The sequence below is a fragment of the Tasmannia lanceolata genome, unplaced genomic scaffold (genome assembly GCF_043159265.1).
Source record: "Tasmannia lanceolata isolate RefF3 unplaced genomic scaffold, GAP_Taslan_0.1 ptg000016l, whole genome shotgun sequence".
NCBI classification, from domain to species: domain Eukaryota; kingdom Viridiplantae; phylum Streptophyta; class Magnoliopsida; order Canellales; family Winteraceae; genus Tasmannia; species Tasmannia lanceolata.
In genome coordinates, this window is record NW_027518693.1 from 763,571 (window position 1) to 791,551 (window position 27,981).

At 37.9% G+C, this 27,981-nt stretch overlaps 1 protein-coding gene across 1 annotated transcript; it reads left to right on the forward strand.

Annotated features, from left to right (window-relative positions):
* The first annotated feature begins 307 nt into the window (after positions 1-307).
* LOC143848440 (DNA polymerase delta catalytic subunit-like) lies at positions 308-27,981 on the forward strand. The gene is made up of 31 exons (XM_077357384.1): positions 308-648; positions 732-842; positions 1,753-1,859; positions 1,937-2,096; positions 3,271-3,466; positions 3,583-3,718; positions 3,830-3,967; positions 5,472-5,549; positions 5,746-5,837; positions 11,620-11,686; positions 11,806-11,877; positions 14,984-15,070; positions 15,340-15,459; positions 15,671-15,769; positions 17,565-17,672; positions 18,123-18,218; positions 18,371-18,436; positions 18,892-18,948; positions 19,087-19,174; positions 19,297-19,376; positions 21,968-22,081; positions 22,880-22,994; positions 23,082-23,254; positions 23,517-23,588; positions 24,329-24,403; positions 24,498-24,587; positions 24,695-24,855; positions 25,616-25,689; positions 26,230-26,317; positions 26,442-26,551; positions 27,295-27,981. Exons 1-30 carry the CDS (start codon positions 378-380, stop codon positions 26,527-26,529), a joined length of 3,279 nt encoding a protein of 1,092 aa, XP_077213499.1. The 5' UTR covers positions 308-377; the 3' UTR covers positions 26,530-26,551; positions 27,295-27,981.

The following is a 27,981-nucleotide window of genomic DNA, read 5'->3' on the forward strand; positions in this document are numbered from 1 at the left end:
TCCATATAGAATCCGAGTAGGCAGAGATGATGATCGTTAGTATTGATTTATGATGATCAAAATTGGGTCCCAGATAGTGGATCTGTATGTAATTAGGACCGTTGATCGGGTGGGCCATCCATCCCTGGTACTGATCTCATGCTGATTGGACATCTCATCTGTATGCATCATGGATCAATGGCTACCATTATTTGATCGAGATGGGACCAATGGCTAGCATCATGGATCACTTGCTCTCCCTGATGCGTGCAAAGGGCTATAAAAACCCTCCTCTCTCTCTCTGCCTTTGGCGGGAAACTCTCTCTCTCTCTCTCTCTCTCTACCCTTTTTTCTTCTCAAGTTTTTTCCAGTGTGATTTTTCTAATTCATCTTCAACCATGAAGAACAACAGCAAGAGGCGCCCCCCACTTCCATCTTCAACCCTAGAAAACCCTCCAAAGCGTCAGCAACAAACTCCCATGGAAGAAGAAGAAGAAGAAGAAATGGATGAAGACGTTTTCTTAGAAGAAACCCTAATTCGCCAAGAAGAAGAAGAAGCATTACTAATTCTCCGAGACCAAGAAGCTCTACAAGCCCTCTCTTCTCGTCTCTCCAAATGGAATCGCCCTCCTCTCTCTCCTTCTTATCTCTTCCATTCCCAAAACATCAGTAACTAAAACCCTCCTCTCTATCTCTCTCTATTATTATTTTTTATTTCTTTCCTCATCTCATTATTCTTTGCTTAATTTCAGTTTTCCAGCAATTAGAGATTGATTACATAGTTGGTGACAGCCATAGGGAATTAATGCCTAATTCCTCTGGTCCTGCTGCCATTCTCAGAATTTTCGGCGTAACAAGGGAAGGTCAGTAGTACTTCCTGTCCTCCACTTTCACCTCTTCTCTTCCTCTTCTTCTGCCTAGGTATAGGACTAGGTGGGACCCTTATGGGACATGTTTAAAGGGCCTACCCTAATGCATTCCATCAGCTCTAGAGCTTTTGGCATGTTGGTTACGTACCTAACATTTGGCATCGGAGCATCCATCACGTCACGTGTTTGAGTCAAGGAAGGGGCGAGCTGTGGAAAGTGATGGTGGAATGTTACGGTCCTGAGGGGGGGCTTGCGTAGGTCTAGGATTGGGTGGAACCCAGCCTGGTATAGGGCAGGTTTAAAGGGCCCAGCCTAACACGTTCCATCAGCCATGGAGCTTTTGGTGACATTTCCTTCTTTTTAATAATGAAGGTTCTTTTCAGTCTGCAGCCCAATTGATTCCAAGTTATTAACAAAAATTTTGGGTCGCAAGAAAAACATTTTTTTTATTTTCGTAATTTAGACGAAAATGTTATGATTATTTTTTCACAATCTTCTGTTTTCACCATCTCTTCTTGTTCTCCACTTTCTCTTCTTTACTTTTATGATGAAGTTTATTTGTGTAACAAACAATCACTCTAAAAGCTCAAGCTGTTAGAGATGGTGATGGCCGTAGTGAGGCAATTTCTCTGATACTATGTGAAACAAACAATTACTCCGAAAGCTTAAGCTGTCAGAGTTGGTGTTATTTAATCATTTATGCTTCAACTAGTACTTCTCTTTCTCTACTTTCGTTTGTTCTTTTCTTTCCTTTTTATAATAAAGGTTCTTTTCAGTCTGCAGCCCAATTGCAGAAACAATCTAGATTGCAAGTTAGGAACATAATTTTCACCTAAAATGCAATTGGGTTGCTCAGCCAAACAGACTTATGTTGATTCGAGAGTGTCATATTTGTATTTTTCAGGTCACAGCGTCTGCTGCCATGTTCACGGCTTCGAGCCCTATTTCTACATTAGCTGTCCGCCAGGAATGGGTCCTGATGATATCTCCCGTTTCCACCAAATCCTTGAGGTAACCTTTATTTCATCTCGTTTTCTTAATTTCTTGGTTCTTGTGTTGTGATAATTTACAATCTAGCTTGTGTCCAGGCGAGAATGAGGGAAGTGAATAGGAACAGTAAGGTGCCGAAATTCATCATACGGATTCAGATGGTGCAGAAGAGGAGCATTATGTATTACCAACAGCAGCATTCTCATCCTTTTCTTAAGATCGTTGTTGCATTGCCTACAATGGTTGCCAGCTGTCGAGGTAAAACCACCGACTTGCTTGAATTTGGGGAGGTTCTTATTTTTTCTTTGAGCCTAGAGAAGAATTATTATATTCTCTGTTCATAGTTTGAATTAAATGAATATGTATGCGACTTTGATCTTTTTCCTGGCATGCCTTGTTGGTTATTTGTCATGATTAATCCCATGGTCCTCCAATATGAAACTAGTGCCACAGATGATTTGTTGAGTAAATATTGATCTAGGATTTGAAAGCAAAGCAAATAAACAGCGAAATGAAATGAAAAACACCAATCATGAACACAAGGTATTTTGTGGTTCATCATGTTCTATGACACTATGAATGCATCCATGGGCCATTGCAATCCAAGAGCTTCCACTGTATGCGAAGATAACAAAGTATAAGATGCGGTATACAATCAATACATTACATAAAAATCCCAACTCTAATCCCGGTACAAGAGGGAGGGAGTTTCTATTTGTTTTATGAAAGAATTCAAGCTTCTTTAGGAATATTTTAGAAGTGTTTTAAAGTTAGAAACTGTATCTAGAATATTTGTGTTCGAAGGAAAGTTTTTTGGAGGTAAAAAGAGTTTATTTATATGATGTAAGTGACTCTTTTTGGATTCTTAGATTGATTACAAAAATTGAAATTTATGCAAGCAGTTGTCTTTTCTCTACTGCTTTCCTTTTGAGATTGTATCACATCTTACTAACGTCTTGCCATTTATTGTGGTACATGCTTAGTATTGTCTTCGGTCGAATTTAAGTTTAAAACTGGTAGAATTTGGATCGAAGAATATTCTTCTTCGGTGATCAACTAGTTAAAGAAGATTTATCACTCTCCTGCATTTCTCTAGTTCAGGGGAAAGAAGTTTGCTCCCTTTAGATTAATACAAATATATGATATTAATAGATGCTAAAAAAGATCTCTTTTTCTTTAGCTCTTATGTTCATCAACCGGTCAGGTAACATAATTTATTTAAGATATTTTTTCTTAAATAAATATCTTAAAATAAATTATGCCGTGAGATCCATTGCCTTGTGAAACTTTTTAATCCTTTTCACGATCTAATTTATTTAAGATATTTTTTCTTCATGTTTCATGGTATAATGTTGCTATCTATTACACCTTTTGACCTAATTAATAATTTACATTGCTGTTTATAACTATTAATCCTCCAAATCATTTGCAGGTATTCTAGAGAAGGGCATTCAAATTGATGGTCTTGGCTCTAAGAGCTTCATGACATATGAAAGCAATGTTCTTTTTGCACTTCGTTTCATGATTGATAGTAACATTGTTGGTGGTAATTGGATTGAAGTTCCAGCTGGTCAATATAAGCCTACAAAAAAGAGTATATCACACTGCCAACTTGAGTTTGATTGTCTGTATCCTGATGCATATGTGGGCATTATATTTTTTGCGACAGTGGATATTCTACATAACTTGGTTTTGTTAAAATAGTCCTTTTGCGCAAATTTCTTTCCTTAAAATATGCTCTTAGTTACTCTGAATTAATCAGCCATGTTCCAGAGGGAGAGTTCTCTAAAATGGCTCCGTTTCGGATATTAAGTTTTGATATTGAGTGTGCTGGTCGTAAGGGCCTTTTTCCGGAGCCGAGTCATGATCCTGTCATTCAGGTTTAGTTCTCGTTGCATTAGAATGATTGGAGGAGCAGAATTTTTTTTTAAGTCTTATTGTTATAAGTTGCGTTCATACACTCTTTTTGATAATAGATTGCTTTTGACCAGGTAGCTAACCTGGTCACTCTGCAAGGCGAGGATCGCCCTTTCATACGCAATGTCATGACTCTTAAGTCATGCGCTCCAATAGTTGGTGTTGATGTGATGTCATTTGACAGTGAAAGAGATGTCTTGTTAGCTTGGAGGGTATGTTGTTTTGCACTTTTTCTACAATTTAATAACAATTTTGTGTACTTTGCTAATGTGCTTTTGTTACTCCTTCAACCCCTCCTCAATTTTTATCCATTCTTGTCTTCGTATATGTTGAGTGAAGATTGAATTTTTTTTTTTAATTTGGATTTATTTGGACAATCATTATCATCAGTGGGAAGACATGTGGACAATGTGAAATGATTCCTGTTGATCAGGCCCAAGGAAAAATTTTCAGCAATACAGAAATGAATTATGTGGAATGATACTTATAAATATGTGTTGTTTTTATTGAAAAGAAAGAGAAAAACAATCTACAAGGAAAAAAGAAAACAGAAAGAAAAACAAAAGAAAAAGAAAGCAAAAACAACAACACCGACTTTCACAACCAGTGCTTGTACGTAGAAATGAAAAAGAAAGCAAACGCCAAAAAGGTAAAACCACAGAAAAATTACCATGTGGGTGCTGCAAACTTTAATTTCATCACAAAGGACCCCAAAATTGGCTAATTTTTTCGGTCTTAAAGTTTCCTTCTCTGTCAATGTGGGAGAAGGAACACTCCTCAAAGAGAGCATATAGTCTCCATCTCTCTTACAAAAGGCTTGGAAATAAATCCACCACACCCCCCCCCCCCCCCCCCCCCCACACACACACACACACACACACACACACCACCACCACCACCAGCCCACGGACACAATCTCCTTTAACCCAAGAAGTAGTGATAAAAGAGTCCCACCCTCCCATGCTCTTGAGCAGTCCGAAACCTTAAGGCATTTTATATTGAACAAAGCAACTTTGAGTCTTTGACTTCAACGTAGATTGCTTCTTCATGTCCGCTTTGGACCTGCGTATAAGCCAATGTGACTCTACTGTTAGCATCCAAGATAGTCCCCTCGTAACTGGTCTTTCAGTCAGTGACATTATATTCCTTCGATACTCTACTACTACTATTGAAATTAGAAATTAAGCTTAAATCAGCCATCCAGGGAGGCCTCCTAGACATACTGTGGTCCACTAGGAGGAATGTATGATGATCAGGCACTATTCTAGTGAGCGGTTAGAGAATTAAGACTAGGCTCCCTCAAAAGATTAATTTTAGAGTCTCACTTTTAGAGTCCCACAAAATGAGGGTTCTCTTCTCCATCAGCTTATAATCAGAAAATAAAAAATGGATCTGATGTACCTTTATTTGGATCCCCGTGTCTGATCTTTATCCTTTGATTTACTTTTTTTTTTGAAGAAAATCCTTCAATATACTTTGATACCATGTAAAGTAACAGAATAAAAAAGACAGACAGAAAGAAAGAATAAAAATAGGATACATAATGAAAATGAAAACTAAAAGAGTACAGACTATATCAATGTGATGCGTATTCTTTCTTGGATAGGGTATGAAGTATGGCTGAGTGACCAATGTTAATCTCATATGAAAATGAAGTTATTTGCTTTTTATCTCCTATGCATGATTTTAGTATCAATAAATATTATGACTTTGCAGGATTTCATCCGCGAAGTAGACCCGGATATTATTATTGGATACAATATTTGCAAGTTTGATCTGCCATATCTCATTGAGGTATTTTACCTCCACCTTTTGTTTGAATAATTTCTTTTGTCATATTTCCTCACTGATGTTTTGTCCTGCTTTCTTCTTAGGACTTTTGGTTTATATGACAGTTGCAACTTGCAAATGCACAAGGCTTTTATATCTGCAGATCTATGTTTTCATATGAAAAGTGGGAGTTGATTATATGTTTTTTGGCTGGTTGCAGAGAGCTGAGGCTTTAAAAATAGCAGAATTTCCAATCCTTGGGCGCATCAGAAATAGTAGGGTCCGCATGAAGGATGCGACATTTTCCTCAAGGTTAGTTTTTGCATATCCTACTCTTTATTTCTGCAGGAATGGTCACTAAATAGAAAATCAAAGAAACAATTGTACATTTGCAAAGAATAGCAATTAGAATTGATCAACTAAAAGAACAGAATTCGAAAGCACTCCAATAGTAATATTAAGCAGAAGTTCTGGTAATAAGCCTAAAAATCATAAGAAACCCTGATTCCGATTCCTATCAGAGGAATATTTTGTTCCCTACTACTACTTTGCAAAAACAACTGACTCCTTTCTCCATGGTGTATAATTAGAATTAAAATAGCATGATCTGTTTCAATCAGTGTTATCTACATTTAGAAACTTGGAACTCTTTCAAGATGTGAAAACCACCTCCTGAAATATAAAATTCACCTCAAATATTTTAAAAACTGATCAGTCTTCCAATCTTTTGCCGCTAAGGGATGACTTAAATCTTACATCAGCATAATGTCAGGGTTTCATCCCCCCTCCCCCCAATATTTTCCCATAATGAATTTTGATCTTTATTGCGACGGTTCCCTCTCGTTTGCGAGGGCTCATCCTTGAGTTAAAACCTTTGAAATCCACTGTCTTTTCACCATTGATTCTGCACAATTTCAGCTCTTTGGCCAACACACTTTTGGTTGATGACTTCTTTTTATACTGTTGGATTTCTACATGATGGAGTAGATGGTGGAAGAGAAGGTGAGTGAAGAGAAGAGGGAGATAGAGAATGGCGTGAAAGAGAGGAGAGAGAAAAGGCATGTTCTCTCCCCCCTCAGGATTTCATATATTAGTGAAAACTAATACAATGACCAAACTGCCCTTACTGGGGCGTGAATACATTTAACATATACAAAACAAAATATTGGAGACAAGAACCGCGAGTGTAATAGTGATAATCTTTTCCAAAATTTGATCTTTATCGTTCATCTTCTTCGGAATCTCGATGAGTCATCATTGACCTTTTTCAAGGATTTTTAAGGCGTCCTTACAAAGATAAACCATGAAATGTAGAACAAAGCCTAAGAATCAGAGTACCTGACTGAAGAGGAAAGGTCGGGTGTCATGTTCCTCAATGTGATTGTTCGCAGTTTAGTGGGCCTCATGGTTGTGGCTATGGCCATGGGTTTTCTTCTCGAGTTCTTGGGAGCCAGAGGTTCTGAGAGGTTGGGAACCTGATGTTAAGCTTTCTTGGTGTTGCCACCACGTTGGTCCCTAATGGGTTGCAGAGGGAATAGCAACCCTTTTTGCAGTTGTGACATTTCATCCCCCTCTGAGGCTCCGACAGAGTTTGTCGGAAGTACATTGCATGACTAGTAGATGGTGAAGGTGAGAGGGCACAAGAGAATAGATATGGCAATGATGTGGAAATATAGGGTAAATTTGAGTGGCTGGATATGCTCATGTTGTCGATTTAGTAATTTATGTTCCATTTCATTTGTAGAGCTTCTGGAAAATGTTAGACTTAGGGATATCTTGCAATGGATTCCAGTCATTCACCGCCGAAGGGCTCCATGAAGACCATGGTGGCAGAGCAACTAGGTAATAGGTCGATTCTAGTAATCAGATAAAGGCATGGAGAAGTTACTAAACAAAAAAGGTGTTCTATGAGGGGCATTTTTGCTCGATTTCATATTTATAATGGAAACAAAGGTGAAGTGCTGGTGTTTGGTGGTTCGTTGCACATTTTGCCAATGCATTGATGCAACAAAGATTTGGGTTAGGCTAACAATAATCTTCCCCATATGGCCTTTATTTGGCTTGATGTTGAGGTCCATCGATATAGGATTGCAATTGGAAGTCTGAGGTGAGAAGGGCCAACTACTAGTGAGTAATGACTTCCAACGGTGGAGAGAGCGAAGGGTGGAAGAGCCACGTTGGTTAGGGTGGAGGGCGAGGTTAAGAATGATTATGTGCACCCCAAACCTTCTTGAAAGGCTGTGTGCATGACTACGTGGAGATTGGTATGTCTCATGGACGTGTAATTTGCGCCGAGTGATGTGATGAAATGGTTCCCAATCTTTTTTCATTCAGAATCATTGAGGACCGTCAGATGAAGATCCCATATCCTACAGAAACGGCCCATTGTCCGATAACAAAAGTTTAATGGCATGTGCGCCTCAACTTGTGCAACCAACTTACGCACCTTGTGTGAACATTAGCTGCGTAGGACATCCTCTACTTATAATAGTAATTGTCCCTCTACTTTTAATTGTAATTGTCCATTGGTTGGTTGGATGTGTTGGTGGGGGTGATGGGTTGTTCTTCTTAGGGGAGTGCGGTTCATTCATATTTCGCTATGCCAAGGAAGTTTGTTCCTCTCCAACGTAGAAATCGATGCCTCTTGCCTGTTTTTGAAAGATGTGTCAAAAGGCTTGTCCAATGCCTTCTTGTCTCAATCATACAGACGCTACAAATAAGAGACTAAAGATGCATTTGGCAAGTTGAAGGTGGCAATGTAGGTTCAAGCGAATGATGTTTATGTTAGATCAAAGGAAGACAATTAGAAATATGGGCGTCCTTGCTATCCAGATGGTTTGAGAGTGTGTTCCAACCATGCTAGCTCAAATCTAAAAGGGAAGGTCCCCATTTCCCTTCCATGGAGCCTAGAATGATATGATTATGATCAGAAATGTGTTTGGGCAATGCCAACTGAATAGTATTGTGAAAGGCCTCATAGCTCTTTTGACCAAGGAGAAATCTATCCAAACGATCATTGCTAAGTCCTCTCTCCCACATGAAAGAGCTCCAGTAAGTAGAATATCTACTAGAGAGTTTCTACTCAAACTCTGAGAAGGCCGGCATATTATAAGTGATCCTAGATGTTGTCACTCCTTTCTCCAACAAACCTGACCACATTAAAATCACCCCTGATGTATCAGGGGCTGGGATGTATTGTCTCGAACCTCACAAAGCTCATCCCACATATCACCCCTCCTAGACGACCCTTACATTGCCAAGAATGCCCAGAAGCTGTTGTCATCCAACCTCGGAAGTCTGAGTGACACAGAATAAACTCAAACCATGACTTCTAGAATGAATTTGACTCTATCTCAGGCCACTAAGATCCCTCCAGACTCACCTATCGAATCCAAATATAAAGAATCGAAATGTGCATTGTAGTCTAATTCTCTAAGATCCACTTCCAAAATACCAACCCTCTTGCTCTTTTGGAGGGGAAAAATAGAGGGCCTATTTTTCTGAGAGTTTCCATACCATGCACTTTCTTATATTCGTCCCCCAAGCCTCTTATATTCCAAGATAAGATCTTAATGATAAAACATATTCAAATGAGCATTTGCCTTCTCCAAACTTACACAACTTCTCTATGTCTTGTTAGATCCAGACCTATTTGTCTCTTACATCGTAATTGACATTGAACTCCAATTTGGCTAATTCCCTGCTAAGCTCAACCTATTGGTCCACATCTTGGTTTTTTGATTATTTCGTTTCTTTTCTGGTCTCCATTCCATGGATCTAAAATATGCTCACTTGCTTCTCCAACCCAACAAAAGGAAAGACCAAGAGCCCTAGACATGATCAACATATGTTCCTCTACTGAAGTCTTAATATACTCAAACTTGTATTTATCTTAAGGGCTTAAAGGCAAACCTGCGGGTTCCAACTCAACAGGCCAATCCTCAACTTCCATCAAAGCTAAAGCTGACCCACTAACACCATCCTGCATCGACTTCCATTCCGTCTTCTTTACACTACTTCCTACTGTCTACCCTCACTCTGAATATCTGACCAACCGACCCAACTGAAGTAACCGCCATACCTCTCAGCCCTCTTCTCTGGAATGACCTTCACCCAGAAGGTCGTGGTATCCACGACTGGGGGGAGAGGGATATGGTCAGACCCGTCACCTGCAACCCTCGTATACAACCTTCCTAGGCTTCCATCCATCTAACAATATCTATACAAAGATGGAGAACCCCTATCTTTTCGTTAACTTCAGAAAAAAATGTCCACCTCCGGGAATGGGGAGACACTCTTCTATCTCCCTCCACAACCTCCTGAGCGACTCCACAAAACGTTTTTTTTTTTTTTTTTGAAATGGCAGCAATATATTAAGAAAGAGAACCGAGAGGGTCCTCAAAGATTACAGCAGCGACTCCACAAAACTCTTCCCAAATTGGGACCTTTGTGAAAGGATTCCACGGTTTGTTCAGCCAAGAACCAACCTCTTCAGCCCTATTGACATCCGACGTTGACACCAACTGAACCTCCTTTCCTTTGCCATGCAGTTTGACCTTGCCCCAAATGTCACTCGTTCTCCAAAACCGTTTCTCAAACACCGGGTTGTAGAGGCCAACCGGGCTTATAAAATACCCCAATGGTTATTCTTAAATAACCCAGAAGAAACTCCTTTTAACTCCCCAAACTCCTTTCAAAACAGGAGTGTCCACGATTCTCTCTTAACCCCCCAACTACGACACAACAAGTTGGGCTTGCTTAAGTTAACATCCATGCACTACCTTGGGGGGAGTCTTGTCATGAATTATTGGTATTGCTACGGTCGTTTTGTCCTTAACAGTTTCTTTTTATCCTTTTTCTTTTTTTTATCCTTGTTAATCTCATGTATATTTCCCTCTTTTACTCATAAGTAGTATGCTAATCATGGGTATTATTTAAGGGAAATGTTATCAGCACTACTGTATTTTGATGAGGGCACTCCTCACTTTATTAGAAGTACGGGATGGCCCGCACCATAGGATGATCCAAACCGTCCATTAGATGGGCCACAGCCTAAATAGGTTGTGCCCCAAAAATCATTACCATAGGTTGATCCTAACCCTCCGATCTGAATGTTATAGGGTTGATCCTAACCCTCTAAAGATCGGAGGGTTAGGATCAACCTATGGTAATGATTTTTGGGGCACAACCTATTTAGGGTGTGGCCCATCTAATGGACGGTTTGGATCATCCTATGGTGCGGGCCATATCGTACTTTTAATAACCAATAACCAATCGTGGCTCAAGGACCCAGAATGTAACATCGGGGAAACCCATCGGGGGGTTAAGGTCCTTTCATTTTTTTGAAGGACAAAAAATCCTTTATTAGAAAAATGTCAATTTACTATCTACATATAATCGTCCATTCTGGTCTCATCTTTTAAATCAAGATAATCACTTACGTTCACCTTTGTTTTCAGTCGCTATAGACCAACGCCATATGTCAATCTAATATGGAACCCACTTGATGTTATAACATACTAAATTTTGAAAAGATGAGAAAATATAACTAATCCAACATACTTAAAGTTCAGGCATGGAAGTGACAAATATAAGCTCAAGATGAGACTATTTGAGCTATATGGTTCACTCTTGATCTTATCTTATTGTATCTTGAAATGAATGCCTGATAAAAACATTCGATGTGACATAAGATTCATGTTTTTGAAATCCTATAACTAGGTACCTTTAATCAAAAACCTAAAAGCTTTATTTTAAACTCAATTGTCATTAGTTCACCTCTGTTTTGGCCAAGGTTTTAAATTTCGTCCGAAACACCGAAGTTTCAGATTTCGGTTGGGACCAAAACCAAAATCCAAAAAAGCTGAAATGCTGAAATTTCGGGGAACTGATTTTTTTTTCACAATATTTCGGACCTCGGTTATGGCTTGGTGCAACTTGAGTGGCCATCAACTGTGAGCTTTGAGATTTATGCTTAATGGCTCACCTGTTAGGTGTGCCATAGGCACTCCCAACCATAGTGTATTTTTTTATTGGCATCTATATGTAGGATGGAGTTTGGCTTGTTTATATTTCTATTTGGTGATCTGTTCAGACAATATGGAGTGCGGGAAAGTAAAGAAGTTACAATTGAAGGACGAGTTCAATTTGATTTACTTCAGGTTGTTCCAGAGGATCTCTCTTGCTTCTTTATGTTGCCACAGACTTAGGTTAAAACATGCAATTGCATCTAGTTTTAACCATGATTAGCTTGGTTTATTATTTCCATCATTTATCACAGGTTATGCAGAGGGACTATAAACTAAGTTCATATTCATTGAATTCTGTTTCAGCCCACTTTCTTTCAGAGCAGGTGAGGGTTGTTCTCTAGTTCTTGTGTGTAGTTTTTACTTCATTCTGTTCTTATATGTATTTGTTACCAATTAGTACTTAGAATCTCTTATGCTCTGTTTGGTTGCCGGGTTTTTTTTGTTCCTGGGAGTTATGTGGGAGAGTTAGTTAAATTTTGGTCCCATCCCATGTTTGGTTGCCTTTTAGCACTAGGTTTATTTTAATCCCACTCTTGTAATGATTACTTGTGGGGTGAATTTTTTAATCCCACTTTTGTAATGATTGCCTTTTCATCCCATCCCAAGATAACCCCAGGAACAAAAATAAACTCAGGAACCAAAAATAAGCTTGAGAAGAATTTTTTTCTACCCAACAGTTCAAGCAACCAAACAAAGGTTTTTTTTTCCCACCATAATCCGGTCAACCAAACATGGGATTTTTATTTTACCAGGATACTTCTAGGACTTTTTTTTCCCACCTATCTCCCAGGGTATTTTTTTCTCCCACATAACTCCCAGGAACAAAAAAAACCCGGCATCCATACAGAGCATTAGAGTTCAACTGAATGTTTTACAATGAAAAGTTTTTTTTTTTTTACTCATCATTAACTGCCTCAATTTAGGATACAATTTTGTACTTGACTTGTTTTCAAAGTAAATTCTCAGCAGTCATTCTAGGTCTAACAGTAAGCAGGGCCATTTCAGAATGTTTATCATGGCACCTGTTATCTATTCATTTTCTTCTTCTTTTTTTGTTTCTTATTCCATATTTTGAATGAAGTTCATCATGCCATTTCAGAATGTTTATCATGCCATTTCAGAATAGTCATTCTAGCCCTCCCCTGACACCACTATGGTGGGAGCCTCGTGCACTGGGCAGCCCTTTTTTCTTATTCGATATTTTAGATGACTTGTTTTTCTTCTCAACAAACTAAGGCTATCAAGAATTCTTCATGCGAACAAAAAGTTCTGCCCTTTGCAGCACTTTGGTTGACGTCTTCCATTCTTAATATAACATAATTCAGTTCTTTATGCTTATATTCACACTCCATGCAATGTCTCCCTTAATGTGTTTGTTGTCTGCTATGTTACTTAAGCTGTGTTTTGGTGGGTTCTTGAAAATTGTGGTACACATTCAAATACCCAAGTTGGTTACCAAAGAATTGGCCTTAAGTGAGTTTGAGTTTGTTTTGTGTGTTTCCTCATAGTACCAGAGAAAAGAAAAACAATGACTGCTGGTTGTGTGTGAATCTGGCATTGAGTAATACTACATAATTGTACGTCAGGTCAACAGCTCTTTCATCAGCTACGGGTGGTTATCTTAATAGTCCTCAAAATATTAGCAATTTAGAATAACAAACAAAAAACTTTTTTAGAAAAAAATGTTTTCTCAAAATCCAAAACTATGATGTAACATTTTTTTTAGTGAGACTAATCTCAGCACTTCACAGATTTAAAAACTAATTAAACCCAATTGCAAGCCTAAGGAAGAGCAAGGAAAATATGATCAAGAGATGCAACTGGATGTGACTTTTGGAAACTACAATATGCAACCCAATATGGAAATCACAATCTTTCTCCAATAAGAAATGTTAGAAGTTTTAAAGAAACTTCGTTGAATCTCAGATGTGAAGATAGTCATTAATCAGTGCAACAAAAAATGTTATTTTTTTAAGGGATTTGCTAGCCACCTTCGCGGAAATCCGTTTCGCGCCCCTCCTTTGCATGTGATGACAACTACCTATGTTGACTTTTTGGCATATTTTGTCTTCTTCATTGTTGTGGCTGTCATCGCATGCAAGGAGGGCGCGAAATAGCTCTCTGCGATGGTGGCAAGCAAATCCCTTTTTTAAAATGGTAGCTCAAAACAGTGTTCAAAAACTCCTTGACTCGACAAGGAACTCCCCCGAGTCAACTCCTTTTTGCCTTGGCCGCGTTCCGCATTGCACCACATCCGCATTCTGCGTTTTGCCCTACATAGTCATTAAACTCTTTCGACTCTCCCAAGTTATGACCGCGTCAACCTCGTCAACCGCATTCTTGGCCGCGTCCGCGTTGAGTCGACAAGGATTTTTCCTGGCCGCGTTCCGCGTCAAATCCGCGTTTTTAAACACTGGCTCAAAATGTGATTTACAACATGAAAATAAGTCACACTAAGCTATTGATGGAGTGCCATGCAAGAAATCTTCTTCTGTTCTGTTAGTATTCGCTCTTGCTATTCAAGCCTGGTAATCAACCCTGATTTCCTTTTGCCTTTCTATTTGGCCAAGTGCAAACAACTCCTTAAGAGTGCATATTGCAAGAAAACTCGAATTAAATTTTTTTCACTTCTCCACTTTCTTAACGCCATTGCTTAAATATGTGTGCAGTTAAATTTTTAGGGAAAGTATCCATGACTCCTCTATCTTAAGGGTGCTTTGGTTATGCCGTTTTCTGAATTTTTGTCGATGTTGCTTCCTGTTATCAATTATTATTAAATAACTGGGCCTTTCCTGTCTCTAGATTCTTTTGTGTACTTCTCCTCTAATTTTTCACTGATCAATCCACAAAAGACACCCTCAACCAGAAAGGAATTTGTTAACTTATCAGATTTCCTCTCATAGAATTTGCACTGTAAATGAGTTGTAGTATTCTCCCTCAATTTTTCTTTGAGTTGGACTTGAATTGAATTTTAACATCGCCCAATTATGGGTTTCTGTTTGGATACTTTCTTTCCCTGTTGCTTATGTTTTGAGAAAGGATTTGGTTAATTCTATACATTTCTCCTAGGTGGCTAGTGTGGAAATTTTATTTTGGGGGTTATTTGTCGTTGTTTTTGTTTTTTTTTTCTAGGCGGGGCGGCCCGGTGTATGAGGCTCCCGCCATTGCTGGGTCTGGGGAGGGCTAGATGTACGCAGCCTTACCCCTGCTTTGCAGAGAGGCTGTTTCCGTGACTCGAACCCGTGACCACCAGGTCACAATGGAGCAACCTTACCGTTGCGCCAAGGCTCGCCCTCTGTTTCTTTTCTAGGCCTATGTGATTATTGACTCATCACGTATACCCGTTAAGCATGTGTTTTCATTCACCAATTAAAATGATTTATTATGGTTCATATTTTTGCTTCTGACATTATGTTTTTTGGTGAGCAGAAAGAGGATGTTCATCATTCAATAATTTCTGATCTTCAAAATGGGAATTCAGAAACTAGGAGGCGCCTTGCTGTCTATTGCTTGAAGGTGTGTCAATGTTTGTAAACTGTTTTGATTTTGTAAACTAAAGTTATTTCTTTTCTGGTTAACTTTTGGAAGTAAATGAAGACATCTTTTGGTTTCAGGGCATCGAATCTGTTCAGTAAACTGTGTCATTTCTCTTATCTGTTAATCTTGTTTTTTAGAAATTGGCCTGTTACTTAGTCAATATTTGCTGCACGTTATAAAGAAAGTCTGTTGTTTCTTCAATGCACATTTCTTCACATATTATCCTTCCTTTCCAATCTTTGTCACAGGATGCTTATCTGCCACAGCGGCTTTTAGACAAATTGATGTTCATTTACAATTATGTGGAGATGGCTCGGGTCACAGGTGTTCCTATCTCTTTCCTGCTTGCAAGAGGGCAAAGCATCAAGGTTGAGATTATTACCGAATTGTCTTGCTAATATCAAGGATTGAAATTACTGTTTCGGTTTTGCCTCAACCGAAACCGAAATTTGAATCCGAAATTTGAAATTTCAAAATTTCGGTCCCTACCGAAATCTTCGATTTCGGCCGCAATTTAAAAGCTTGGCTATTATATGTGCTGGAGTGTTTGACTTTCTGGAAAATTGACTGCTGCTACAGGTTCTTTCTCAACTTCTTAGGAAAGCAAAGCAGACGAATCTTGTTATTCCAAATGCTAAAGGACAAGGAAGTGGACAAGAAACTTTTGAGGGTGCAACAGTAAGTTTATGATGACCATAGCTTAGAGTTTTTCTGTCTTGATAATATATTTATAATGACAAGCTATTTACAGATTATGTGTAGGGCAGTGATTCAGACTGCAAGTTTAATGGTTACTTAGATTTGAGACACTTAATCAAGATGATAGTTGGGAAAAATGTAAGACAAATAATAAAAGTATCGGACCTATATTCTACCTTGAGTTATAATGTCCGTTCCTTGCTTAACTACCAAAAGAAAAATATTATTTAGTCAATGCAATTTAAATCTGTAAGAGCATCACATGTTCATGGACCAATGATGTAGTTAGAAGCATAGTCTTGGTGGGTTATTTCTTTTTAATAGTTGTTTACTTTTTTTGGCTGTCTGTTCTATTTCTTTTTTGTAATTCATGAGTCCATTAGATTCCATGTATTTCGCACCAAAGTCATATTTGTGATGCTGGTAAGTGTCTGATCAGAAATATTTTTGTATTTTTTTCTGTTTTTATATTTTTCCTCTCCTAACATGAGAATAGTATAGGTATTACTAGGAACAGTTCCATGGGTTTATGATTTGCCAATAATTCTAGACGAAGAAGGATGCAAAATTATGTGGGCCAATAATGTGGAATGTACAGAACAGTCAACTCTCCACCTCATAAACACATTGAATGAAATGTTCAATTACAATCATCACCCTCTTGAAACATGTGATTATACAATTGAAAGAAAGAGATAAATATGTCCCTACTTGACTGAGTTAGCCACTTCATATAACTGTCACATCTTTGGGATAGGGTACAAAATCTTCATTTTTAGTTAGAGGTCTCAACTCTTTACCCAAAAGTTCTTTCCAACATTCTGTATGAGAGGTAGAAGGGACAAACACAGAATCTAGAACGGTAAAAAGAGCTTTAGTTCTCATCAGGAGGATGAGACACATGGGATGATTGATGCAATTTAACACGAGGTGGAACTGGTAATATAGAATTACATATCATGTCAGGGTGGCATGATCTCTTTTCCTATTTCCTATGATAATCAAACTAGTTCGGTTAGTGAGATAGCATGGAGTGATGCCTGCTTTTGATCTTTTCAATGATCATAGCAACAAACCCAATTATCACCATAACCAAGACAGACAAGTGTAGTCTTGGTCGGATATTTTATCAGGAAGATGAGCAAAACCAATTGATTGTAAAAACATAAGAGAACAGTTAGGAGTTTCATCAAAGAGACATGGATAAGGAGATCTATTTTTGAAAGCGGCGAATCGAGAAGATTTTTAAATAAATGGTATTTATTGATTCTTAACTTCCAAAGGCACAAGTCACATGAGACGCAATCAACTTTATATGGATTATTTGTAAAAGAGGAGATTCTTTTCCTCTGTCACCATTTTCTTGAAGTATATTCTCCCATTGAATCTCAATGAAATTTTTTTATGCATTTGTTAAATTAGTTCTCAGCCATAGTATTAAAGTATTAGTAACAAAGGAGAATCTGTTAGTTTTTGTGCATGAAAACTTTCCACACAATGGAATAAATCATCAATAAATGCACACAAAATTATGTGAACCCATCGGAGAGATTGTTGGTTCAGGCCCCTTCACTATCCTATCCCTGCCTATGTAAACAAATAACAATAGCCAATAAATAGTATGTTAACATTATTTTCCTGACTAGTTGCTCACATCGAAGCTTATGTGGCAATTTTCCAATCTTGTTTTATGTAGCTTACTGTGTGCAGTTTGTTGAATTTTTAATAAAATTTAACTGCGGTGCTTGGACATTTTGGATTTCACATGTTGCAGGTTTTAGAGGCCAAGGCAGGGTTCTATGAAAAACCCATTGCAACATTGGATTTCGCATCTTTGTACCCGTCCATCATGATGGCATATAATCTTTGTTACTGCACTCTGGTGAGACACTCCTACAATTTTCAAATGCTTAGGGGCTGTTTGGATACGTGGATTTTAGAATCCAGGTTTTAGTTGAAAACGGTGTAAATTTCTGGATTTTACAATCCATTATCCTGGATTTTAAGTAAGAAATCCAGGTTTTAGAAATCTCTCCCCCGTCCTGAGATTTATAAAACCTGGAAACACGGGAAATGATCTCCTACTCTCTCGCTTGACAAAAAGAAGGGTGAGAAAAAACGACGGACGGTCTCCTTCTTCTCTTGTCTCCCATTCTGGATTTTGAGGAAATCCAAGATTCTAAAATCCGCGTATCCAAACGGCCCCTTATTGTCAATTGGAGTTTTATACCCTACAAACCTAAAAAATGTACAATTTAAGATTGACACTCAGATGGCAAGTTGCTGAAGCTTATGAGTAATGCTGTGCTTCTTACTTTTGTTCTATGTGAAGGTAACACCAGAGGATGTTCGTAAATTCAACTTGCCACCAGAATGTGTCACTAAAACTCCATCCGGTGAAACTTTTGTTAAACCAAATTTACAGAAGGTATTTCTATTTTAAATGTACTATCTAATGCCCGATTTGTTTCTCTGAAACCATGATCCATCTGGTAGATGAAGGCTTTTACTTTTTCTACTTTTCATTGATATCCAAATATATATGCTATCAACAAGGAAGTTTGTCTCCTTTCCTATCAGGGAATACTTCCCGAAATTCTTGAAGAATTATTGGCTGCTCGTAAAAGAGCCAAGGCAGATCTGAAGGTGATGTTACTTTTCTTTATTTGCCTGGCATTTGTAATGAAGACTTCTAATTGTAATTGATTTGAGTTCTGCATGCGTTATGTAAAGACCAACTCTACGAGGGTCTATGATGTGTGTAATTTAAGTAAACATTGTTTGTAGATCTCATTTGATCGACGGCCTACTAGCCCGAATTAAAATTGGAGCCTTTAGGTCTGTCGGATCAACCATAGTTCACGCTTACTATAAATAGTAAGGCCGAACTTACTATAAATAGTAAGTCCCCGCTTACTATAAATAGTAAGTCCTTAAAATCCGGGTCGTTACACGTTAACACTTATTTATTAGTTTATTTTCTCACATCTATTTTACTATTTCTTGCATGCTTGTCTTCAGTTTGAAGCAGTTTGAAGACTTTCTGGTTGCTGTAACATGTGCTCTTAAGTTGCTTAATGACAATTGCTATTCTATTGCAGGAGGCCAAGGATCCATTTGAGAAGGCTGTATTGGATGGTCGCCAGTTGGCTCTGAAGGTCAAACCCTCCACTACCATTTTATCATCTTTTTGCACTTTCTACATTTCATGCTAAAGACTCCTAGATGTAATGAAAAACAAACCCTGCTTTTCTTCCATTGTTTTATTCTGAGTTAAATATGTATTTATTTTTCAGATAAGTGCTAATTCTGTATATGGATTCACTGGGGCTACTGTGGCTCAACTACCTTGCTTAGAGATATCTTCTAGTGTGACAAGCTATGGTAATTAAAGTTTTCTTGATTATGTATTTTGTTTTCCCATTTATTTAAAAAGTTTCTTGGGTTCAACTGAAAAACTTATATATTCTTCTTCCTTCATTGTATTGTAAATTTGGTCTTCCCAGGTAGGCAAATGATTGAGCACACGAAGAAGCTTGTGGAGGAGAGATTCACGACACTTGGCGGCTATGATCAGAATGCTGAGGTAGATTCTCTTAATTCCTTTTTGAGTTTTTAGGCTTTTCATTTATCTATCAATACGGTTTTGCTTATCAGCATATTACGAATAAAAAAATGGATGTTATAGTATGGAACAAATATATGTGGCATGGTGAGGCAACCTTGAAATTGAATATATTGGTATGTCATTGCATCACTTAGCTGGACAAAACCAGGTGTGTTTTCCTCATGGCTGGGTAATGCAATCATTTTAACAGGAAATCCACCAACAGACCCACAAAAATCCTAATCAAATGGCATTTATTGTCCACAACATGCAAGTATATCTGTTATCCTATTGATATGAATATACACATGAGAATCGAGGAATGTAGAGCAACCTAGTTTTTTCCTATGTCACAAATATCTCTGATATTTTAAAAAAGGGCGATTCACCCCCCTAAGATTATGTGCCCCCCTTTTCACGTGATTTGACGTCAAAAAGCGTTAAAAGTCTGCCACAATTCACGTGAAAAGGGGGGCGCGCCGCCTAATCCTACAGGGGGTGTGTGTGAAAAAATCATCCCCCCTTAAAAAAATATAGTGATTTTAACGCCATATTTTGATAAAACGGCAAAATCCTGAAATAATCCCGATATTTAAAAAATATAGCGATATTTTCATTTACCACTGTTAAAAGTGTTTATGTGCCCAAGGGAAAGATGATCTTTGTACTATGTACAGGATCTTGGACGAAATAATCCTACACCCAATATCATTCGAAAACCACTTCAGGATCTCTGCATGTGGGCTGTCGATGGGTCTTTGCCATCAACTTTTTGCCAGATGGATCAGTTGAGCGCCTTAAGGCGCGGTTCATTGCCAAAGAATATACAGAGACCTTCGGGGTTGATTACACAGAGATCTCTCCAGTTGCCAAAATCCCCTCTTTCAGAGTATTGATCTCCCCAGCCATCAACAGAGGGTGGCCATTATATTAGCTAGATACCAAGAATGCCTTTCTACATGTGACTTGACTGAGGAGGTGTATATGGAGCAACCTCCTGGGTATGTTGCTCGGGGGAGATGTCCTCCTCGGTATGCCGCCTTCTCAAATCATTATATGAGCTCAATCAATCTCCTAGGGCATGGTTTGGGAGATTCAGTGATGTTGGCATACGCTTTGGCATAAAGCAATGTGCAGTTGACCACTCTGTTTTTAGTCGTCGTTCTGGTGCTGGGCATGTCCTTCTCATAGTCCGTGGATGACATTATCATTACAGGAAGTGACACAATTGGCATACATAGGTTGAAGGCCTTTCTACAGAGAGAATTTTCCACAATAGGCTTGGGGTGTTTGAGATATTTTCCGGGGATCGAGGTAGCTTATTCTTGTAGTAGTCTCTCCCCCTCGCAGACGAAGTATGTTTTAGGTTTATCAGAGGAGACATGATTTATGGGTATGAAACCAGCTGTTGTTCTCATGGAACCAAATACAAAATTGCTTGTAGATGATGGAGACTTGATGGATGACCCTGACAGGTACAAGAACTTTTTTTGAAGCTTATTTATCTCACAATTACTTGGCCAGACATCTCATATGTAGTGGGGGCAGTTAGACAGTTTATGAGCGCGCCACGCACCTCCCACTGGGCAACTGTTATTTAGATTCTTCGCTATTTGAAAAGCGCGCCAGAAAAAGGCCTGCTATTCAAGAAGCATGGGCATGAAAAGTTAGAATGTTTTTGTGATGCGGATTGGGCAGGATTTCCAGCAGATAGGAGATCCACCACTGGATATTGTACCTTTGTTAGGGGTAACCTAGTGTCACGGAGAAGCAAGAAACAAGACATTGTTTCCAAATCTAGCGCAGAAGCAGAATATCGAGCCATGTCACATACGAGTGGAGAGCTTATCTGGTTTTCGATATCTCCTATCTGATATTGGTTTCCCTTTATCACTTTCAGCTCAGCTTTATTGTGACAATAAGGCTACTATTCGCATTGCTACCAATCCTGTCTTTCATGAGTGAACCAATCACATTGAGGTAAACTGTCATTTTATACGCTAGAGAATACAAAAAGGGTGAGATATGCATTTCCTTCACTCGATCTGTGGACCAGCTAGCTGATGTTTTTACCAAATCTTTGAGTAAAGCTAAGCTAAATGATATTTGTAACAAGCTAGGAATGTGATATCTACGAGCTTGAGGGGGAGTGTTAGAAATGTCTATATGCCTAAGGGCAAGATGGTCTTTGTACTACGTTCTCTTTTATATAAATACATAAGTGAGGGGGAGCTGTCTCTAACTCACTCTTTCTTCTCTCAACAACCAGGATAATATCACTATATTTTTACCATATTTTCATTAAAAAAAATTTTATTTTTATTTTTTCTTAATTTATATGTTTTTATATATTTTTAAATAATTAATTTTATCATTTTTCCTGATATAAACCTGAAAAAAAAAAGATTAATATATCCCGAGATATTCCCTTGCCCAGAAATTCCCGAGAAAGATATTTGTGATAGGTTTTTTCATGGTGCTTGCTTGATAGTTTTGGTTATTATGGAGTTTCCAGTCAGCAGTGTGTGCTAGCCATTCTTCAACAAGAAGTAATCACTGTATTGTAACAGGTTGTTTATGGAGACACTGATTCCGTTATGGTACAATTCGGTGTGCCAACTGTAGAAGCAGCAATGGGCTTGGGAAGAGAAGCAGCGGAATATATTAGCGGTACTTTCACGAAGGTATGCTACAGATCTTGAGATAATCAAGGATTGAAATTTCAGTTTCCGTATCGGTTTCGGCCACAACTGAAACCGAAATTTTTTTGTTTCGGCTGAAATTTGGTAAAAAAAAATATTCAGCGTTTTACGAATTTTTTTCCGAAATTTCGGCAAAACAGTGGAAATTTTGTAAAAAAATAATAAAATTTTAATTTGCCCAAAATTTCGGCTGAAATCTGGGCCGACACCGAATCTCTGTACTTTTGGTGTCGGGCGAAAGTTTGGTGTTTCGGCCCAAACTAAAAACCACGCAGGTAATCATGATTGATTCAAATTTAACTCAGCTGTTTAGCTCTTCCTTTCAGTTGACTGCAAAATTATGATATGTTCCAGAATTGAATCTAATAAACATAGAAATCTAATCGTGGTGGACTTCTGCACCAGAGGTGCCTGTACTTCTAGGTTTGCTGCTTTATGTTTGGGAGCAGACAGGCATTTTGTCATCTTTTTTCAGATCCATCCATTGTGACCAGATTGGAATAACGTTGAAAATTTTGGAGGAAGTGAACTTGGAACCTTCTTGAATTTTGATCAAATGGGTCCTGTTACCTTCCATTCAAACTTCTAATATTTGATGCAAGCACAGATGTTGTGAATATGTTATCTTTTGGGGCTGTCTGTTTGTTATAGTGCTTCTGAAGTCACCTAGTTTCATCTCCAAAATAACTATACACAACTTTCTTAAGTTTTTTTTTTCTCCCTTTAGGGTTTATCTTGTTCATTGACTCTAGAAGAATTGCTTGTGTCTGTCCTGTGAAGCCCATCAAACTAGAGTTCGAGAAGGTTTATTATCCTTACCTATTAATTAGCAAGAAAAGATATGCTGGACTGCTGTGGACAAATCCAGAAAAATTTGACAAAATGGATACAAAAGGTGAACATAAGAGCCTCCCTACATTTTTAGATTGCCCACTTTTTCATTTCTGAACCTCCTTTTTATCTCTTTTATTTTGATGGACAGGAATTGAGACAGTTAGAAGGGACAACTGTTTGCTGGTAAAAAACCTGGTAACGGAGTGCCTTCATAAATTACTTATAGATCGAGACATTCCGGGTGCAGTTCAGTATGTCAAGAATACCATTTCAGATCTTTTGATGAACCGCATGGATTTGTCACTTTTGGTCATAACTAAGGTGTGATAATTGCCTGATTTTTCTTGTGTAATCGTTGATTTGCTGTATGCAAATCTATATCATCATAAATGTTACAGGAGGGATGATAGAATGAAGGGCGTCCTTGCAAAAACCAGCTTCAAGGGCGCCCTCATTGGTCAATTTCAGTAATTGACCAATGAGGGCGCCCTTGAAGCTGGTTTTTGCAAGGGCATCCTTCATTCTATCATTGCTCATGCAACAGTAGATTTTGTTGACTTGGAGTAACTTTTTCAATTGGCAGGGTCTAACAAAAACAGGCGATGACTATGCAGTGAAGGCAGCCCATGTTGAACTTGCTGAACGCATGCGCAAGGTATGATTTGGCATTCTTAACTTTTCTATAATTTGGCCTTTGGATGTGAGCACTTAATTTATGGGGATATGTGGGTAGTTTTGGCATGGATACTAGGCGTTTGGGTTGATCGCTTTTAAAAGTCTAATATTGTGATATTTTATCACATATATCTTACTGCACTTTAAGATCTATTAGGCAAAGCTCATAGTGAGGAGGTTTATCTAGACATGTGATTGATTGCTAGGTAACATTTTCTCTTTTAGCCAAAACTCAATTTTTTCATAATGATTGTTTCACTTGCTAACTTAGATCATGGTTGTTTCTTCAATTGGGTATACAGAACAAATTTTTTCATGTGACGACCAAGAAAAAATGTATATGGTTCTTCCTCCTAGTTTTAGGGGGCAATTTGGGTTGGGTCTGGTTGAGCTGTTGCTAAAAATTGAATTTGAATCAACCTGAACCGGAACCAATGTTATGGTACAAGCTCAACCCAAATTCCCCAAAACCGACCCGAAGGCCTCATCCAACATGCATCCAAAATTATGTCCAGACTCCGTGAGACTTATCTGAAAAGGATTCAAAATTATGTCCCAACACTCCTTGAGAATTTATAACTTTTGCTGATCATGATTGCATGCAAGTATTTATTTAAGGAGTTGGAATATTATCTCACTCATTTCTCTATGCATGTTAATATGTCCAGACACTATTTGACCCCTATTCTTTATTTTGTTTGTGCCGGTCGTGATGAATAGAGGGATGCTGCCACTGCTCCAAATGTCGGAGATCGTGTTCCGTATGTCATTATTAAAGCTGCAAAAGGTGCAAAGGTAGTTGGTTATATGATTTTTATTATTAATAAAGTGCTTTGTGTTTTTCTATTTTTGTTTGCCGCTTTGAAAATTCACTAATTGATTAAAACAGGCTTATGAGAGGTCAGAAGATCCTATCTATGTGCTGGAGAATAACATTCCAATAGACCCGCAATACTATCTTGAAAATCAAATTAGCAAGGTCAGTTCAGTATTGTCTTCAAAATTTATTTCACAGCTTTCTTCACTTGGCTGTTAAGTATTTTCGTTGTTTTTTTTTTGAATGGTTAAATATTTTCAATGTTGCAGCCGCTTTTAAGAATATTTGAGCCTATTCTGAAGAATGCAAGCAGGGAGCTTCTTCATGGAAGTCATACTAGAGCTGTTTCCATTTTAACTCCTTCAAATAGTGGCATAATGAAATTTGCTAAGAAACAACTTACTTGTATTGGATGCAAAGCCCTAATAAGGTAAGTTTCTCAATATGTTCTTTTATTTTTTCTATACAAGACTTGAAGAGTCAAGACCATCAAATTATATGATAATCAATACACTCAGAGAATTTATATGGTGGCCGGCCATGCATGCATGTGCCGCCCAAATGAAACAGGGGGGCCCTTATTTTTGGGGTGATCTAAACCATTCATTTGTGCCTTGATGTAGATAGGGTGTTCTCAGAGAAAGTTCTCCATCGAATGATCCTATCCCTCTGATCTGTGGAGGTTTTTATCCTGTACCGTCCATTTTAAACCTCAACAGGTCGAAGGGTTAGGAACATCCTATGGAGAAGATTTTCTGGGCGCACCCTATCTACATCAGGGCCCAACAAATGAACGGTTTAGATCATTCAAAAAAATTGGGCCCCACTGTTTTTGGACTTGCACATTCATGCATGGCCTTCCACCCTATAATTTCTCAGAGAGCTGCTCAGTTTAGTCCGTGACTGGTCACCACGGAAAATCATGAATCAATCTATTTTTCCTGGAACTGTAATGTTAGGCAGATTTAATTTTCCTTTGTTGGTGAAAATTCCGGATTTATGAATCCACATTTCTCAACTTTATTTGAACAAAGCATTTTCACAGTTCAAATCTGCATTGTGATGCAAAACTCTGGCTTTCTCTGACTGCACTCTAGACATATTATCCATTGTCTGCAAGTGTATAGGCGGTGGATATTCTTTCATTATTTTGAAAATTCTGGATGAGATATATTTTGTTTTGGTGCCAGTAATGCAGATCAAACACTCTGCTCACACTGCAAGGGAAGAGAAGCTGAACTATACTGCAAAACAGTGGCTAATGGTACACACCACTTTCATTTTTTATCATTATTACTGTCGAGTAGAAATTCATCTAAGGGCACATTACCTTGGAAGTTGGAAAGGTGGTTTAAAATTTCGGCCAAAATATATCAGTGTTGGTTGAAGCCGAAACGAAATGCACTTTGAATCGGAGATTTACTTACAAGATTTTGCCGAAATTTCACCAAAATTTCAACCGAAATTTCGTTTTGACGAGGGATACAGCCTATTTACAAGATTTCAACCAATATTTTAATGATTTTCACCGAAATTTTAGTCATTTGCATTGAAATTTTAGAAATACCGATTTTTTTTACCATTTTTTTTAATGATAATTTTTTATGGAATTTTACTTGATTTCGGCCAAAATTTCCACTGAAACCGAAATTTAAAACCTTGGTTGGAAACTGTATGCCAACCGAACTTTGCCCTTGACTGTACCGTCCCTCAATATTCTTGCAACATCGCTCCAGGGATTGGCATTGATAAGGACATGCAAATAATTCTAATAGCTTTTGCGGAATTGGGCATTATTTTGTAGTGTCGGAGTTGGAGATGATGTTTGGAAGACTCTGGACACAGTGCCAGGAGTGCCAAGGCTCTCTTCACCAAGATGTTCTCTGTACAAGGTTTAGATTTGTTCCATCTCCTCATCATATAGGTTTTGTATCTGAATTTAATAATATTACGCTATATGGTTTTATTCCGAAACTTACACAACTGAAGGAATACTATCTATTGTTTTGTTCACAGTCGTGATTGCCCAATATTTTATCGGAGGAAGAAGGCACAGAAGGACATGGGTGAAGCTAAGCTGCTGTTGGAACGGTGGAAATTTTGAGACCTTTCCGAGTTGGTGTTTGGTATTACTTCTCTCTAGTGTTTGGTATTAAATGGCACTTAAAACATTTAAACTGTCTAGCATTGAGGTCACAGTTTATTATTTCAGCTTACCATAAATTATAAGAAACGAATAGTGTCAACTTATCCCTTTCAGCAACTGTTATTATTTCATTTGTTTTGTTTGATTCGTTCTTCATTTCCTTGGAGGTTCTGTTAGATTGTTACATCTAACCGTAGTAACGAAATTCTCCAAAATACTTGAAAGTTCTTGAAAAAAAAATCCTGAATTGTTTATTCCCTGTTTTAAACTTTAAAAGATTGCTAATAATCCAAACATTCTAGAAATTTCTGAATTAAACCTGAATTTCCCAAATTAAACATGAATTTAATGAACAATTCATCAATTCCTATATATTATTTATAGAACTCTTGAAAAAAAAATCAAAATTATTAATTAGACACCTTAGTGAAAACTGAAAGCATACTCTCTTTTTTAATGGAAACTGAATTCATAACCTAGTCTAGCAAACACATGCACTTCTCCATCCTCACATACTTTTTACTATCTTATTTGTGGAACTAAGTAAATATAGTAAATACATCTATTGTTAATATAAAAACTCATAAATTTATTCCTAATTCTTCCTGAAGTCTTTCCAACCATTTCCCAAAATGATTCACTCACTTGAACTTTGTAATTATGAATCTAACAAGATAGTATCTGCCTTGAGAAGGTGTTAATTCTAACTTCATCTTTGGTTAGGTTGCGTGTGTGTATGCATATAAAGCTTCTGAATCATTCCAGAAAGTAAGATGGATAGATCTTCTAAGTCTCAGCCTAGGGGTCAATCCTTTTCATTGCGAACTCGCCTTTTGATTGCCATCCAATCATCAGATAGCTCATGTACCTACACAATGGAGTGAACATGATTTTCACCAGATGGGATGCACATATCATTTTAAGGATGCTATCTCAAATTCAACTGATGAGCCTTCTCCATCACTCTTAGACCACCATCTGTTTGAAGCTATAGCCGTGTATCGATTGTAGCCGTCGATCGAGTTGAAAACGTTGCGGATTTAGATTGCTTCGGGCAGAGAAAAAATTATCTGGGAATTTGTCAAGGGAAGGTATCTTGTCGTGTAGTATTTAAAGGGTTGTCGGTAGAATATTACGGTTCTGAAAAAGCTCTTTTAAGCCCTTAAAGTACTACACTACAAGATGCACGATGCCTCGTGCAACTTTATCAAAACGTTGGAGTGCTGAAATCATTTCCCTTTATCAATTTTCATTTTGTTTGCTAAATGTTAACATCTAATTTGTATATGGAGATTGATCAGTTACTATTGTATTGTTGTTAAAACTGATGATACAACACCAGTTTTGTTTATTTGTATTGTGACTGAATATCTTTAAATGATGTTGTAAATTATAATAGGGATTGACATT

Excerpts from the sequence above, each read along its gene's own strand:
- LOC143848440 (XM_077357384.1), top strand. The coding sequence starts at position 378 with ATGAAGAACAACAGCAAGAGGCGCCCCCCACTTCCATCTTCAACCCTA. Across the intron at positions 3,968-5,471 it reads ATGTCTTGTTAGCTTGGAGG|GATTTCATCCGCGAAGTAGA; the intron begins GTATGTTGTTTT and ends ATGACTTTGCAG. Across the intron at positions 15,071-15,339 it reads TTGCTGTCTATTGCTTGAAG|GATGCTTATCTGCCACAGCG; the intron begins GTGTGTCAATGT and ends TCTTTGTCACAG.